Raw genomic sequence first — 17,676 nt, 5'->3', positions numbered from 1 at the left:
GCCAACCTTCCAGATTCTGGTAAAAAAAAAAGATTCTCTGGAAACAAATAAGCATACACATACAAGCTTACAGTATGCTTCTTTTCATTTTGGGTTGAAAACTACCAATACTCGACATACGCAGCATCTGACACAATCACTTTTTAAAGCACTAAAAGTATTTAGTGAAGAAAAAAGATTGAAGGTATTCAGAACTGAACCTAAAATAGCATATATAAGTACTCAACTTTTTCTTAGATATTTTTCCATTGACTCTAATTAATATTTTATGGGCTTGTGAACTTAAACAAGTTTCTTCGTATAAAACATGTTGATGGAGTTAATAAGCCCTGCCAGTAGGTTGTTCCAAGCATTATTTACAACACCTGGATTTTTGAAAACATTTCTTAATGACTTCCCCAGTAATATATATACACGCGTATACATAATATTTATTCCAAAAACTTACTGGAGCATGTCAACAACTCTTTTAATGCCAATTTTGCTCTTTTTTGGATGATACATACTTCTCTGTTCACTTAGAATATAATTGTACTTAATCACGAAGGAATTTTCCAGCATACATGTAATGGTAACGGGACCAGTGCAATGAGAAAGCGTTACAAAGAAAGAAGAAAACTGAATGCTCACCCATCTCCGAGGACATAAGCTTTCAGGAAAAACTGCACAAAGGAGGGATCTTCAGCAAGAGATCCTTCCTCAGTGGCAGTCAGCTCTTAAATGAGGTTTAAGAGGTGTGGAGCTAGGCTCCACTGGTCGCACAGTGAATTGCCTTCACCTGTGCTCCCAGAGCTGACTGTGTCTTTCCTCCAGGTGCTCAATGAGTGAATCAGCTGTGATTCAACAATTGCCATGCAACATGTTTAGCATGCAAAACAGAATATTTCTGGGAAGAGTATAGAGAGGAGAAATACAAAATTATGTGAAGAAGTAAGGGGGAAAGGTTGGTAGTTTTAGAAATATCATTTTCCATCTGAACAGACACCAGTGTAGACACATGTAGTACCTACTAGAACAGCATTATTGCTACTCTACCAGAGAAGACAATGCACAGCAGACAATTTCTGATGTGTAAAGCTACTGACATCAGTAGTCAGCCATGAAGCCACACCTTTAATTTGTCATCACCTAAATAAAAAGGTCAGAAGATGCATGCCTTTTAATATCTATTATTACATATTTTAATTTCTTTTCATAGATACATATAACATTATGTTGTCCTGCTTATTTGATACTTAATACTCCTTTAATTTAACAGCAATAATCCAATCTCAGAGTAAATATGCTTACCAGAAATCAAAAGCGTGGTATACATATACCTTGGGATTTTTTTTTTTTTTTACTTTACTTTTTTCATAGGTTCATAGGTTCATTCATTTCCATTTTTAGGGGGGAGGTAGGATAGGGAAGGCCTGTGATTTGCAGTTTGTTTGTTTTTATAATCACTGAAGACCAAGTGTATTCTCGAATCCAGGATTTGGGATCAGTTCTTTCTTCTTTCTCTGACCTCTGGCAGAACACAACACACTATTTGATTTCCCAAACACCATATCAGCTTACATAAAGACCAAGAAATAGCCTCGTAGCCATCTAAGCACTGGCACAACAGTGACATAGGCTGCAAAGAATGAAACTCTAATCACTCACTTTCCTCATCCTTCCCATCTAAATCATTGTGTGCCTGTTTCTTTCACAAGTTTTCAAATAATTAGACATTCTGCTAATGCTGTCTTGATCTATACTGCTGTAGAATTTGAACACACACTAAAATCTAGTTACCATCAATTCATAAATACAAATTGACTTTGATTCTGATACTCCACTATAAAAATTACCACTATGCAATTTATTTATGCAATCTCAATTTGGAAAACACTTGAAATATTAAAATCTCCATGGACTCAAATGTGAAAAGTGGAAAACACTGAGTACTGTTGCTCTGGTTTCAAGCTGAAAAATGTTGCTACCTATATAAATTTCTTTTTCAGCACAAATGTGAAAGAGCTTGGAATGTGCCCTTTCTGACTGCTCCAGTTTTTCACCTGCTTCCTGAATTTTTTGATCCATAGGTATGCAGAAGGAATTTGAGAGTGCTTTTTAAGCTCTAAGTACTGTTGAAATAGGAAATTGAATATTGCCTTTATTGTTTAAAAATAGAGAAGAATGAATCCCATTTTATTGCAATGAAAGCATGTTAACATTTCAAAATTATTGCCCTAAATTGTTAAAATGCCAACAAGCTCTCTCTTTACCAACATTAGAAACTTTCCAAATTTTCTCAAAATTACTAATCCTGCATATAATCATCTGCTTAGCAATATTTAAATATTCTTTAAGTCTTCTTTTCTCAAGGCTGAACAGACCCAGGTCTCTCAGCCTCTCCTCATAAGGGAGGTGTTCCACACCCTTTATCATCCTTGTAGCCCTTCACTGGACTCTTTCAAGCAGATCCCTGTCTTTTTTGTACTGGGGAGCCCAGAACTGGACACAGTACTCCAGGTGAGTAGAGGGGGACGATCACCTCCCTCTACCTGCAGAACATGCTCTTTTTAACACACCCCAGGATCCCATTGGCCTTCTTGGCCACCAGGGCACACTGCTGGCTCATGGCCAGCCTGTCATCCACCAGGACACCAAGGTCCTTCTCCTCAGAGCTCCACTCCAGCAGGTCAGTACCCCAGCCTGTACCAGTGCATACAGTTATTCATCTCTAGGTGCAAGACTCTACACTTGCATTTGTTAATCCTCATCTGGTTTCTTTCTGCCCATCTGTCCAGCATGCCCAGGTCTCATTGAATGGCAGCACAGCCTTCTGGCATGTCAGCCGTTCCTTCCAGCTTTGTATCATCAGCAAACTTGCTAAGGGTGGACTCTATCCCCTCATCAAGGTCGCTGATGAAGATGTTGAACAGGACCACAGGACCAGACCCGGCATCGACCCCTGAGGAACACTGCTAAGTACGGGCCTCCAACTTGACTCAGTGCCACTGCTCACAATTCTCTGAGCTCTGCCAGTCAGACAGTTCTCAACCCACCTCACTGTCCACTCATCTATTCCATACCTCCTCATATTTCATACCGCCTCCTTCCATACCTCCTGTGATAAGGATGCTGTGGGAGACAGTGTCAAATGCCTTGCTGAAATCAAGGTAGACTACATCCACTGCTCTCCCCTCATCCACCCAGCCAGGAATCACATCATAGAAGGTCACCAGGTTGGTTGAGGATGACCACTCCCTTGTGAACCCATGCTGATTACTCCCTTTCTTCCAACTGCCTGGAGATGGCATCCAGAACAAACTGTTCCACCTGTTTTCCCAGTAGATTACCTTTAACTCCTCTTTAATAAGAGTTAAAATCTGTAATCTTGACGGGTATGGTTTTCTCATGTAGTACTTGAAAGGCATTGTGTTCTCTGTAAAGTGCCAGTACAACAATAATCAATACATAGAGGGCCTCACTGTGAAGTTTACCACCTTGCAGGAATATCCATGCCAATAAAGTTTAGTTTTTACCTCTGTGATTGGTGAGGTCTCTGGATCCCGAAGGCAGAGGTGTATAGTTCATCTCTGGAGAGATGGAGGCAGCATCACTGGAGGCCTGTGTGATAAAATAAATATTATCATTATTTTGAGCAAAGGCCAGTGACTAAACAGAGGTGATGCACCTGCAAGATGAGTATTATGATGTACATGTGCACAGAATCACCAGTCATGGAAGATTACCGAGAACTGAATTTTCATTAACACAACTTTGAATCTTGCAAGGGCAATATAACTCAGCAGTTTGCACTTTTATATTAGGTATCATTGCTAGAAAATATTCCCATACAGTTCACAGTTTTAAAGAATTATCATCTTAATCAAGAAAACATTGGACAGCGTTAAAAATGTTCCTCTTAGTGAAAAAGAAAAATATTTACCTGAAGGAATTTACATATCCACAAGTAAAAAAGAAGATGAATAATAGAAAGCTGGGATAAAATGCTATAATTTTCAAAACAATGCCAAATCCAGATTTCATAATTTCACTGTTCTGTAAGCTAAGCAACGAGATCTCTTAAGAATGACAATGCCTATAATGTTCAAAATCTCTACAAGTATGTAGATTAATAAAAAATAGCTAAAATCCACATCAGATCTCTAAAACATTTAAAGAGGTATCAAGAAGACTTACTGAGAATCCTTAAAAGAAAATATTAAGGGAGAAGAAAGGAAGCTCATTTTTTTCCATATAAATGAAGAAAAAAGTCAAGATCCTACAATTATGACTTGAAAACATAAAACCACAGAGCTATAGTTTTCAGTAAACCAATCTTCATCTGGTTGAATAAGGTTTAATCTGAAGGAAAGAGCAACATAAAGCCAAGAAAAGCCATCTTGCTTTTCAGTTATAGAGCAGTGGATTTTCGTTCTTACGAAATATGAAAATGAAGAATCTTGTTGGTGAATATGCATCATCATTATAGTGTTTTATAAATTGAGATTGAGTTAGATGGATAGATAGCATGGTAGTGACATGCCCAGTTTCAGTCACAAACAACAGCATCCACTAAAAGTTATATGATAATTTATAAAAGAAAAGGTAAACAAAGTAAAGAGAAAAAATAAATTCCTGAATTTCATAACAATTTCTTAAGTTATCTATAGTTATCTTCTGTTATTCCCATATAATATTTTGTCTTACAAACTGCCAATACAGTCAAAGCAATTCACCTAAATCTCTTATTATTTTTAATCAATTATTGATATATATGAACTGAATTCAAAACCAGATTTAATTAAGATGGAAACAAAAATAGGACTAAAATGCCTTCAGAGAAAATAAGCTTGTAACCAAACTAAACTTGAGAACAAGCAGAAATCCACAATGAAAATCATCAATGCAAATATTTTGTTGAAGAACTTAGAAATCTGTGTCGTAACTGTACAGATTAAGATGTGCAAGGGTAAATGACTGAGCAGGTTAGTATACTAAGCTTTTGTTTTCAGTGGTCAGCTTTGAATTTCAGACAGATTTGTCAGACCATACAGTCCTATTTTAGTCAAAAAATCAGGACATAACAGGAAAGCACACGTATTGAAACAGACAGGTTTGCCAAAATAGCAATGATGCCATGTCTCAGGTATGAAGAACACTCTAGAAAATCCTGTTTACTTTCTTACCAGTGACTGACCACCCTCCTTTTCAGAGAGGTAATAACGTAAACACAACCTCTGCCTTTAGACAAAGTGAATAACCTCTTGATTTTTGCCAATTGTAAACACGCAGCTCTACCTACACTGGACTAACAAGGGATTGAAAATCTTCCCTCTGATGACAAATATGATCTGAGGATACCTAATATCTCACAGGATGAGACAGATGCCTCTAACATCCAGTAATATGACATCTGAAGTAAGTTCCATAAGCTGGTCTGTGTTCACAGCTATCTGTTTTCTTTTGGTCTGGAAGTTCAGGGTAAGACAAGAATAAAAATGTCACTACCTATTTAACACAGGACTGTAAATCATTTCAAAACCTGAAGGAATAAGTGGTCTCATACTGTACACCTTAGATGTTATCTGCTTATTCAAGTGTGCTTAGCTGGGACTTTGATAATAGTGAAGGTTTCTCTTCGGTACTTTTAATCTCAATTTAGACTGTTGACAGCTTGATGATAGCTTTTCCTAAAATTACTGGAAGAGACTTTGCCTTTTCAGCAATATACCACTGACTGAGCAAAATTCAAGGGCTTCTAAAAAGCATATTGAAGTGAAGGGGCAATTTAGCTTTATTTCTAATTTTACGAAAAGCAAGAATGGAAAGGTTTGTTTATTGGTGTTTTGCTGCTATTTTATGTACAGTATATAATTCCCTGTCAAACATAGAACAGTTTCATTACCTTTGAGCTAAGTATTCAGTTAGAGCAACTTTAATTCTATGGAATATCATCCAGGGTTAGGATTCTTTTGCACAAACATTGTCTGGAACTCTGAATCACATTTCTGAGTAAACCTGTGCACCAGCAGAGAGACAATTTGTTTTCCCTATTGCAGAATGACATTTGGCCCCAAACATTTTCCAAGGAGATTTGTATAGATTATATTATTCTGGATATTCACAAGAATATTTTGACAGCGATAGCATTGGCATGTGACAGTTGTATCTTCAAATACTGTGACATATGCACCATAAGTTCATGTTGCAGTGCAGAAGAAGGTTAATTACAAAAAGCTGGCTAAAATATGTAGTAGCTTCAGTGTTATAGGTACAGGTCACCAAATAGCTCAGTGAAGAAATTATAATATTATTATTGCTAGAAGCATTTATTCTTGCAAGCATTCTAGACATTCAAATTTTGTAGTATATCAAAGTACAAAGCATATAAGTTAGAAGGCCAATAAAGTTCCTCATAATGTTAGGCACATAGCCAAACATTTGCTAAATTGAAGTCTCTGTCTGTCTTAATGCTGGCTGGTAGATTTTGTAGGAATTAGGAAATCATATATTCTCTTGAAGAGAAAGATATAGGTTGATATTATGCTATATTGGCTATAATGGAATATCCTTAACACTAGTTAATAGTTTCTATTCTTCTATTTTTGTCACATAACATAGCTTGTATTTGGATTCAGATATTTCTCTAGTAATATTTCTCCTTGATATGTGAGAGATCATTGTTGTTTCTATGGCATTCAACAAATTCTTTATACACCTATACACAGCAGTAACTGTAGTAGTCATCAATATATTATCGTGACAAATTTTACAATACAGGGAAAATAGCAGCATTTTAGCAGCTTCCAAAGAAGGATTTAACAGATATGCAAAGCACTTATGGAAATACACGGTAAGTAAAATTGTTTCAATGCGTGCATGCAGAGGGAGATTTCCTTAGCTAAATACATTTAATTCAAATACAATGCCACAGAGAGAAATCTTTGTTTATTGTTACTAAATGGACTTGTAGTCAAGGCTTTAAATTCACTATACTTGATCTTGATTGTTATAATTTTAGGAAATTATAATAAAGCTTGCATAATCTTCTGTTTACTTGAATCTCTTGGGCACATGTATCTTTCCTAAAAACAAAAATGGCAAAAGCCTTAAATAATTTCTATGTATATCAAAACTTCACCTAAGAGTGTGTCTACCAATAAGACAGCTGCTTGTCAATTCACTACACAATTTACTACATAATTCACTGGCTACAGTGGCTCACATCTCCAGGCTTTCAGTATATTAAACCATCTAAATTTGTTCACATTTGAGATAAAACATGTAGACATGCAGATATCTTCCACAGAGTTGCTCATCAATATTAAAAAAAAAAAAGTAGACATAGCTAGAAACTTATTTACAGATGAAATATTGATTTATCTATATTTATCATGTATTCATGTGTGATGAGGAACATAGCCTGAATAATAAAAAAAAAAGTATTAATTGTGGGTTGAATTTATTACATGCTTGGATAGAGTATCGGAACACTACTTCAGAGGGAATGTTTCTTCCCATAAATTTACACTGCATCAAGATCAATGGGACTTTAATTTCACTATGAGGCCTTTCAGAACCTCGTGATAGAAGATATTACAGGAAGTAGCAATATACCAAGACTTTAACCATTCTGGTTCTAGAGATGAAGAAATTTATTTACAAAGTGTTTGCTTTTTCATTAACTCAGGAATCATACACAAATATTGCTAGTGAAAGAAAGAGATAAAATTTGAAAAAAAAAAAAGTATTAAGAATGAAACTAGAAAATACATAAAGGCAGACAATGTGAATGCAACAGGCTACAAAAGAAAAAACTATTGCTTTACTTTCCTCTCTTGTATATTAGAATACTCGTTTCCAACAAGCCAGTGCTTCTGTAATGAATCACAATAGGCTGTTATGTTTAGAAGTACCAACAAGTGGCATGGCACAGTACATGAGAGACACAGCTTTCCTTGGTGAAATGGGATTTTGCAGTTCCCTTGCTCCACAGCCAAACACAGCTAACAACCGATTAGCACTTGCATCTACTAAACTCCCAGCATAAATTAAAGGCACTTCAATAAAGGAGAGGAAGAAGAGGGGAAAGGGGCATGGTTTTGTTGCAACTTGTCTGATCTCTGCATGCTTACTCAAGATAACCTCCTCATCCTGCACAGAAACAGTGATTTATTTCAAAATCTGATTTTAGATACCACATCATGGTACTGAAACAAAACAGGAGAATAGCAAACGAATTGTGTAGAAGGAAAGGATACTACTTTGTTCACCTAAATATCATGTTTTGATGGAGATCACAAAGATCTGAATGACTTTCTTTGATCAGTAGCCATTATAAAAGTAGTAATTTAGCCAGTTTTAATAAAGAAGACAAATACAATCTGACTACTGTGATCTAATACATCATTTTAATCTACGATTATAAATGTATCTTATCATTGTGATTTTCTTTTTTTTTTTCTTGTGAACCATAGAGAAAAAAAGCTTTTTTATTATCAATAATGAAGAAAAATCATAGGAAAAGAAGTGAATGTAAGGGCAGGTATTGGTATGGCTGAAGGATTTGCTGGTTTTCTTCTTCTGCCTATCTTAATAACCTTAATAGTAAAAGAAACATAATCAGTAGTCTGAACTCTTAAGTCTGTCATACACAACCTCTAGTATGATGTGAAAGTAAAAAATGTTTTTCTAGTGTGCAAACATTAAGGTAAGCAGAAAAGTAAAAAAATAGAAATGAATAGGGAAATACTGTCTAAACTTCAGAGGAAATTGAAACAAGCCCCACAGTGGTAACTGGCTCTCAGAAGTCTGGGAACTAACTACATTAGTCTAATGCTTGAATTCTGCTTTTCAAAGAATAAAAAAAAAACAACAATATTTGGTTGGTACTAATAAGGGAGCATTTTGTGTAGTATCAAGCTATACTATACATATGCCGTATCAAAACAAATCTGTAGAGACCAGAGGTACAAAAATTACAAATGGACTGCTATTTTTTGCAGCCACACACATTCTTTCAAATACAATCAGCTGCTGAAGGAAATAAAGAGGGGAATGTAATTCAGACAATCAATCTTTTTTGAGTCATGGGTTAAGAAACAGCAAAACTTAAATGACACTCTTTCCAAATTAAATATCTCTACTAGTCATTTCCCTTTCATATTTCCAAATGTGAGAATAAAACAGCTTTTATCAATAAATCCATACCCCATGTTTGCAAAAAATGCTCCAACTCATTTCTGATATTTCTGAGTTTAATAAATAACACAAGTGTTTCAGTTATAATCAAGGGTCTGACTCTGAACTAAGCAAATATTCATTAAAGATATTTTGCCTGGCTATTTCCATCTCTGATGCTGCTAATAGACTAGACCAAATTATTTTAGTACCAGGAAGACAAAGAGAACAGTGATCATATATTTTGGTTGACTTTCAAATTCCAATGACCTTTAACAAGAAAAGGGAAGAAGATTTTGCTTATTTAACAGAAGTGGAGCTGAAGAAGACACAAAGCATTTCAGAATATATTTTTCTCATTCTCATACAAGAGAGGTTATCACTTCTCACTTGAATTTACTTTACCTTTTGGTTTGCACTTCATATTAAATCGCAAGGTTGAAAGCAGAGTGCAACTGGATCAAAGATGTAAATGAACATAAGATAATTCTTATGCATTTAAGCTTAATTGAGTATAATCGATATGTCTGGTGTGCAGCCAAATTCAACTATTGTGAAAAGCACCTAATGTAGGGACATTATTTTTGGACTACTGAATGCCAGAAAATAATGACCTGGTATTCAGCTTTGGTGAATCAGACCTTGAATTTTCATCTAAGAGCAGTTTTGAATTATTACTGAAGATAAGGTGTAAATGTGCAAGGGAATTTTATCCATGTTTCTCCCATGAATCATAAATGAGGAAAAAAAATTACAGACTAAATTGCACTTAAAAGGAATAAAGTCTTTTAATGTCATACATGATTTATCAAAATGATCTCATTTTAAGGGTACTGCGGTGTATCTTGATTAATAACATTAGTAAGCATGATGAATGGCCTCTTTAATGGTAACACAGAAATTACTGGCAAAATCCCTGCTTCTACCAAAAAGAGGGGGAAGTAAAACACACAGCAGATAGTTATGTGCAGGAACAGTTTAAGTAAACTCTCTCTTGTGTGTTTTTCATTAAAGAGGTCTTCAAAAATTCAAAATTTGTACTTATTCTTAGGTTCACATTGAAAATAAATCTCTCTTTGGAGTTCACTGCAAAACAATCTAAACTCAGAATGGGCTATAAAAAGATGTGGTGTATTAAGGTCTTTCAAGAGCATTGCCTCCATCCCATTACAACCTACTTCATTATCCTTTTTATTTTTCATTAATATCCAAAATGTTTCCCTTCTCCCATTACTCCAGCTTCTCCCTCTCCCCCCTCCTCTTTCTTTAAGCCTGCTCCAGCCTGCCCTAACTAATTTCCTTTTGGGCTGACAGATCAGAGGCCTTCCTAACACTGTTCCTTTTAGACCTGTGAAGCCCTCCTCGTAATCCTGCTGCTTGTCCACAATTAATCTTTCCAGTTGCCACATTATTAACACTACCACCCACAGACAGAGGATGCCTGAGCACCGCTGGAGTCTAGCTCCCCACTGGAGCATCAAAGTTGTCAATCAGACACCAGTCAGAAAGTTGCCTGCTGTCAACATCAGAGGTTTTCATCTCTCCTACCCGCTGATCAAACATTTTTCTTCAGAAGATTAATTCAGAGTTCCCACCCATTTCCTCCCATATCCTCTTTCCTTTTTACGTTTACTCAATGATCCATCTTCTGTATGGAAAAGGAAGCAGTGTATAATAGAAATCCTTTCAATACAAAAGTTCAGCAAAACTAAATTTTAATCCCAGCTGTTATCAGCCCCACCCGCCCACCCTCTCCCCTGGCAAGTTAAACACCTTGAAGAGTCTGGATTAGACCTAGTCACAAATGCCTTTGATCAAAGGCTCCAAGACTTTACACAAATGTAATCACAAGGCAATGACTGCATCTAAGAAGCATGAATTGATTTGTTCTACTGTAACACATAGCATATGAAAACACCTAATAGGCTTTTTGACTTCCAAGAACAAGTATTTTCAACTTCTGTCACTCAAAGCCAAGTATTTCAGCATCTTCCTAATGCTATTTCTTTTCTAAGCATAGAAGAAAAACAAACAAAGTAGCTTCCTACGATATTTGCATACATTTTATCTATTTAAAAATTATATCTTAGCTACTTGTGTTTAGCAGCAAAAGAATGCAAGAGATTCTGTTGCTCATTAGGTTCAGTTTCATGACCTGCAGGAAACAACTTCTCCCTAATCACATCCCAGGCAGTAATATTTTCTTTTGTGACAAGTTGAATCTCACTCCTCAAGTGGCTCAGTACTTTTCAGTATGCTAGATAATAGAATTTATCCCTAAAGGATCACTTACCAATGCTAGCAACACAACAGTGAATGAAAGGAGTATGATTACTATAACCCAACAAGAAATCTATTCACTGTGAAAGTTAGATCTTAGTTTTAGAAGGAGAATAAAACAATTTAAAATCACACTACAAAATAAATTTGAAGTTGCTAAATACTGTTCCCTAAAACAGATTTCTGAATCCTTATTGACTTAAGACTCAAAAAAAAAATAAATTAATTAAAAGAATAAGGAGAAAGTCACTGCCTTGGCTCTTGTACTGAGTTTGGGTAAGGAAACCAAGAAATTTACATATTTTTCTTAAATTTCTTCACCAGCATCTTTATCAGTTAATCTTCGGGGAACATACATGCTACATTCTTTGCATTGGCAGCCTGCAGAAGGATTCACTGAGTACACATTCTGGTAAAATCAAATGAAGAAAATAAATAAATAAACAAGCAAGCAATCCTGTCATACTCAGCAACAGAAAACTCTGACAGTCTTGCCAGAAATTTCTGAGAAATCGCACACAAATATTCTTTGAGGTGTCTGGTAGAGCAAACCACAGAAGAGCCACAAGATGCAAGCAGATGCTAATGTTCTTTGAATTTTCTCCCTCCCCAGTGCTCTAGCATGGCTGTTCCCTATGTTCCACTCACTGCACAGGGGCTCCTAAGGAGTGACGGAACAGTATTGAATTCTACAACAGAACGTGCCAAAGACTAGAAAAATCATTTATGGGAAGGGAAACACATTGATAACCTGCTAGATTGACACTCTCCTCCAGTCATCGTACGCATTTTTCAACTTATGATATCACAGCTACAACACACAGCAGTATTTCCTTAAACGTTCTTGTCTAAATCCCCCTGACTAGAGACGTTTCTGAAATGCTCTTCGTTACATGCTCTAGAATGTGTTATCTTGAACATAAAAGTATACTGTGAAGTATTTCCACACAAATTTCAAACAAATAATGCCAACAGAAAAACAGAAACTTCCAAAACAAGTTAGTCACACTTTATCAATAATATTGAGGCATATTATTTTTCATGGAATGTTATTTTGAAATACAGATGACTCAGAACTTCTACACTTATTTTTGGTAAACTTGATGTCCACAAATTCTTCCATAGTCAAGGACAAACCAGTCAGGAAATTTTTATTTTTTATTTTTTTTTAATGGGAATCTCTGAGACTGTTTCATAAATTAAATGAGTAACATAATACCATCACTTCCAAAAATATTCAAGTCAATGACAATCAGAGGAATGCAGAACTGCATGTATGTCTCACTGACCAAACATAATTGTTTGTGATGTTAGAAGGATAGCTTTGCTTTTCATTCTGTTGCCTCTGGGTTGCTCCATTTTTTTAATTTTTTTTTTCCAGACATACAGACAATACTGCAAAAATGAAAGAAAGGTCCAAAAAATAAACGATAACAGCAACCCAATAACTGTTGTTGTGTTACACTGATCACTTTGCCTAACAGGCACAAGAACTGAAAAAATGGAAGGCTAAAAACGTTTTTATGGCACCTTCATTCTACCATACGGAAATTGAACTGCAGCTAAAACTTCTTGTCACACTACTGAGTCAGCAGAAGGGGGTGCTGTAGTGTAACCTATTTAAAATGCAAAAACAGTAACTTTTGTAACAGCAGATTAAAACTAGCATTTTATTCACTTGGCATACCCACAGCATACCGAATGCTGGAATCAGACTTGTCACTGCACACTGCAGGTTATTAATAGAGCTCAGAGTGGTGTTGCTAAATGTGCAAGTTAAAAAGCAAATAAACAGAAATGGATTTATCTGTGGTATTTGTTCCATGGGAGAATTCAGCGAGGCCTGCATTACACTGCACATTTGTATATTCAAGATCACTGAGGTTCAATTTTTTTCTTTTTTTTCTTTTTTATCAGTACGTGATTGACATCCACTTACAACAGCCAGAAATCCTTTGATATGTAATCTGTAATATTAACATTCTAGAGAAAACACACTTATTTTCAACCTGGACAAACAAATGTATTAAGACACACAGGAAAGAGCCTATGGTGCACCACCTCTTCTTTCTAATGAGCCTTTCTGAACTCTTGTGAGCCACCAGCACATGAAAAAAGTCAAAGGCTTCAGCAGAACCAAATCAACACATTGTGCTACAGCTTTACACTTCACTTTCTGACAATGTCAGGTGTTAGGGCTGGCAAGTGTGTTTCCCCTCTCTATGCAAGCCAATTCCTGTTTTCTTCATCTGGATCTCTCAGAGATTCATCAAAAATGCGATTTAATTACATCTCCTCCTCCTCCTCCCACTCACCAAAAAGACTGTAAACATGACTCCTTTTTATCTCCTGATGCATCTGGACAAGTAGACAATGTGCTAAAACAAAATAAATCTGCCCTGACAGTCACATCAAAGGGTTCAGCTAGGGGCTTGCAGCTACTTAAGGCACAGGAATGTTGTTGCTAAGCATCGCTCTACAACCTATCAGTCCCTTAAAGAAGAGCTTTTTTTCTTTCAGAGGGAGATGAGGAAAGCTGGAGAGTGGGAACCAGACTGCAAAGAGAGATCGAGGATTTTGGAGGATTTTGAAGCTTAAAGTGAATTGTGTGAAGAAAAGGGGTTTTGTTTTGCTTCTTGACATACAGCCTACATTTTGGGAAGGGGAAGTAAGCAAGGAAGGAGGGGCTAAAACTTATTGATGAAACATTTGCTGAAATTTCTCCTTGGATAAATACAGGCAAAGTCTATGATATCCTTTTAAAATCCCTGTACTTACTGTAGATTCAAAATAGAAAGACTGAAACAAAACTCATTAGGCCTGAAATATCAAGCCTGTAAAAACACTGTGAAATGCACCCCATACTCTGCTTTTCTATCAAGCATTTGATAAGTATGTGTGGACTTTTAAGTACATGGAACTGGTAATAATACCCATATCTCATAAACATGCTGTACAGGGAAAGGAAAGTTTTGATACCTATGCACACAACACAATTTGATGCTCAATTTACTAGTAAAAACTATTCCCTTTAGAGAGAACAGTTCACTGAAATCATCTGTCTTCAGCACTGTACCCTGCAGAACATTCAGTACTCGAGACGCCAGAGGAAGCTAAACCCATGCTAATTGCAAGATGATAGAACTGCACTAACTACAGGCATAGCCACGATGAAATAGATAGCAAAAAAAAACATGAATTATGCTCTACTCTCATAGACACAAAAACATTCAAGGCAGGTAGACAATCCAGATGGCAAAGTATAAAACTATTATTTTTTAAGGTCAATTATCCCAAAAGTCAGCTAGGAAAACCCAGTTTGGTTACAGAGGTGAATGAACTTCAATCATCCGTCTATGCCTTTTAAAACCAGTTTAAAGGTTTAAGAATCCTTATGCTTTTTTTAAGAATTAAACAAAGAAAATGTGAAAGGGACTCATTCTACATGCAGGGTAACTATCAAGAACATGAACAATTACTGAACCCGTGATATTGCACAAATAAATAACACTTAGCATTATCTTCAGCACTATCATATTTATTAAACAGTGACTGAGGGCAGCAGTAACCATTTTTATTGTCCCATATAGCTCTTATTTTCTAATTAAACAGAAGGTTATTTCCACTGCCAGTGCTGACATTTATCTTATTTGAGTGTTACATAATATTTTTTGCCAGCCAAGCCTGACTGTGAAGCGTTCTGTGTGGTGAACTGTGGCCCAACATGCTTTCCTGTTTGGTAATCAAAGAAATGGGCCATTTTGTGCTGTGTTAATAAATAAAATTTTTGCAATTTCTCCTAAAACATGATAAAGCTTATACTTTGTCCTACCCTCTAGCTTTAATACAAGGGCAATGAGCTGTATTATTAAAGATATAGGTCAAGCAAACCTGATGATTTCAGTCCTGTGGGGTGCTTTAGAAACTGTTGTCATATTACTGAGATCATTCTGCTGTTCCTAATTATTCCTCTTGGTTGCTTCACATTTCAACTGACTTCTCTCACACTTATGTCAAAATTTATAAGCTGCTCTGTGTAACAACACTACATTATTTCCTCACTTGTTATGGTAATATAGGACAGAAACTAGGAGAATGCTTTAATCTAGCTGACAAGGATAATGTAGTCTAGAAACGTAATAAACTTTGTATTCTACCACAGAGTTGTTGGCTCTTTTTCCTACTGTGAAACATTTCATATAGATAGACATCTTAGAAAAACTAATTGCTACAATAACTCAAATATCCTCTTATCTGAGTTGCTTTTATCAGAAAACAAAAACAAAACAAAACCAACCAAACAAAAAATGTATCGGCATTGAAGTGTTCACTTCAACAGCCTGGGCATTTTCCTTGTTCCCATAATTGCTATTGTGCAACATTCTGGTGACTGCACTGAAAAACTACATACTGCCAAAGCAAACGTTTTTCCATTGAATCTGTGCATCGGGCGAACCATTTGTAATTAACTGGCCAGGCTTTAACACGTGGCTGTAACACATCTCCAGCTGACTGGCACAAAATTTTATTTGCACTAAGTAGCTTGACACTGGGCAAACATAAAGTCAACTTTATATGATAGCATCATGTTTTACAGTGTCTTTTGAAGGATTTCAGAATGTAAGGAAAGCTGCCAGTGGAAAAGGTTTTTTTAATGAAAATTCTGCATTTTAAAGCTACTGAGGATATTGCTTGCGATGTGAGAGCTAAGATGCAGAAATACAATTTCCTTCAGAACATACTAGAGGGCATTAAACAATATTTAGCAAAAAAGTCATACAACTCTAGATAGAAAATATTTTATCCATAACTCAAACCTGACATCCATTCTGATACTTTTCTAGGGACAGTTTTGAGGAAATAGACTTGTCAAATAATGGACTAAAAAGAACTAAAAGTTCTTTAAAGAACTTCTAGTCATAAGCAAACAACAATCAACAAACACAAACTGAAAGACAAGTAAAAAAGATGTACAAATTCAAAGTTTTGTGATGTATCATCATGATAAGATCTAAGTACTACGCAGTATCTAAGCAGTACAGCAGTGGAACAGGAGCACTGGTTTACAATGGCAACTTTTAAAGGGACTTTTTCTAGTTAAATGAAGAAATATTAATTGAACATGCTTACAGGAACCAGAAAGCAGGCAAAGATGAAACTGGTGTTGTTACTAGAAGAAATGCTCACCAACATTACAGTAAGAAGAAAAAAAACAACAAAGACTGCAGAACAGATTTCCGTTTTCTCCAGAGTTGATGACCTGACTGCAGATAAACTTTGCAAGGTTTGAGGTAGGAGGAGATAAGAGTCAGACAAAATAACTTCTGAAGGGTTTCGCATCTGGATCTCAATTAGAAATGGACACCCTATTATGACCTGACAGCTGTCAGGATGAACTGTTCATGTGTTTACAGAGTGGGATTTCTTTTTTTATGGTTGTTTTTCCTTTCCCAGGAAGAAGGCTCAGCATGTACAACAAGACTCACTTTGCCTCTTCCTTTTGGCTTTTCAGCTACCACCTGCCATTAAGTAAAACCTTCTTGAAAGCTGATGATTTAAAAGTCTACGTTCAGATTTGTTTCCAGAGTGGACAGCCAGAAGAAGGGAATGTCACAGCCAGTTTTAAAGCCAAGATGTCATGGGAAGTGCATGTAGGCTTTAAGATTTACATGACATAGCATAATACAAATACAGGAAATTTGGGAAACAAATTAACGTGGCTAACTGATATATCATTAATTTGTAAAGCACCTGCTTAGAAAACAAAAATGCCAACGGGAATGATTAAACAAAGGAACAGGAAATAATATTCTTCACAAATTGAAGATGAAAGATACAAAAACAAACTATACTGCCTTGTAAGCAGTATCAAATTAGTACGTTTACCTGCCTTTTACTGAAACAAACTAAAGATGTTGGGAGGCACTAGACACAATAAGAGGGAGAGACAATCAAAAATAGCTATGGAAAATGTAATAAAAATTTGTGAAAAGCTCTCAAAAGGAAAACTGTTCTGCACACAAATAAAAACACTGTTAAGGTCACTGTAAAGGTGATGCTTTCAGATTTTAATTTACATAAACTCCATTCAAAACAAAGAAATGTCCTATGTAAAGCACTGCAGAGCAGTCTGAGACTTCTTGTTTTTATTTGTGTTTCAGAAACATGTGATGAGAGCAGGGTGAACAACATTATATTTATTATTATAAGAATTGACTATGTAAAATAAGAAAAGTT

General features: G+C 35.9%; 1 protein-coding gene across 1 annotated transcript in view; it reads right to left on the bottom strand.

Moving 5' to 3' along the window:
- LRMDA (leucine rich melanocyte differentiation associated) overlaps positions 1-17,676 on the bottom strand; it is a 632,273-nt gene that overhangs the window by 100,099 nt on the left and 514,498 nt on the right. Inside the window, exon 6 of the mRNA XM_065746534.1 lies at positions 3,516-3,600. Within this exon, the coding sequence (XP_065602606.1) occupies positions 3,516-3,600 (85 nt within the window). The remainder of the gene's footprint in view (positions 1-3,515; positions 3,601-17,676) is intronic.

Source organism: Cyrtonyx montezumae, unplaced genomic scaffold (genome assembly GCF_038088225.1).
Source record: "Cyrtonyx montezumae isolate F1298 unplaced genomic scaffold, pur_monq_1.0 scaffold_4, whole genome shotgun sequence".
Lineage (NCBI taxonomy): Eukaryota > Metazoa > Chordata > Aves > Galliformes > Odontophoridae > Cyrtonyx > Cyrtonyx montezumae.
The sequence above is the reverse complement of the archived record's forward strand: the minus strand, read 5'-3'. Positions and strand labels throughout refer to the sequence as shown.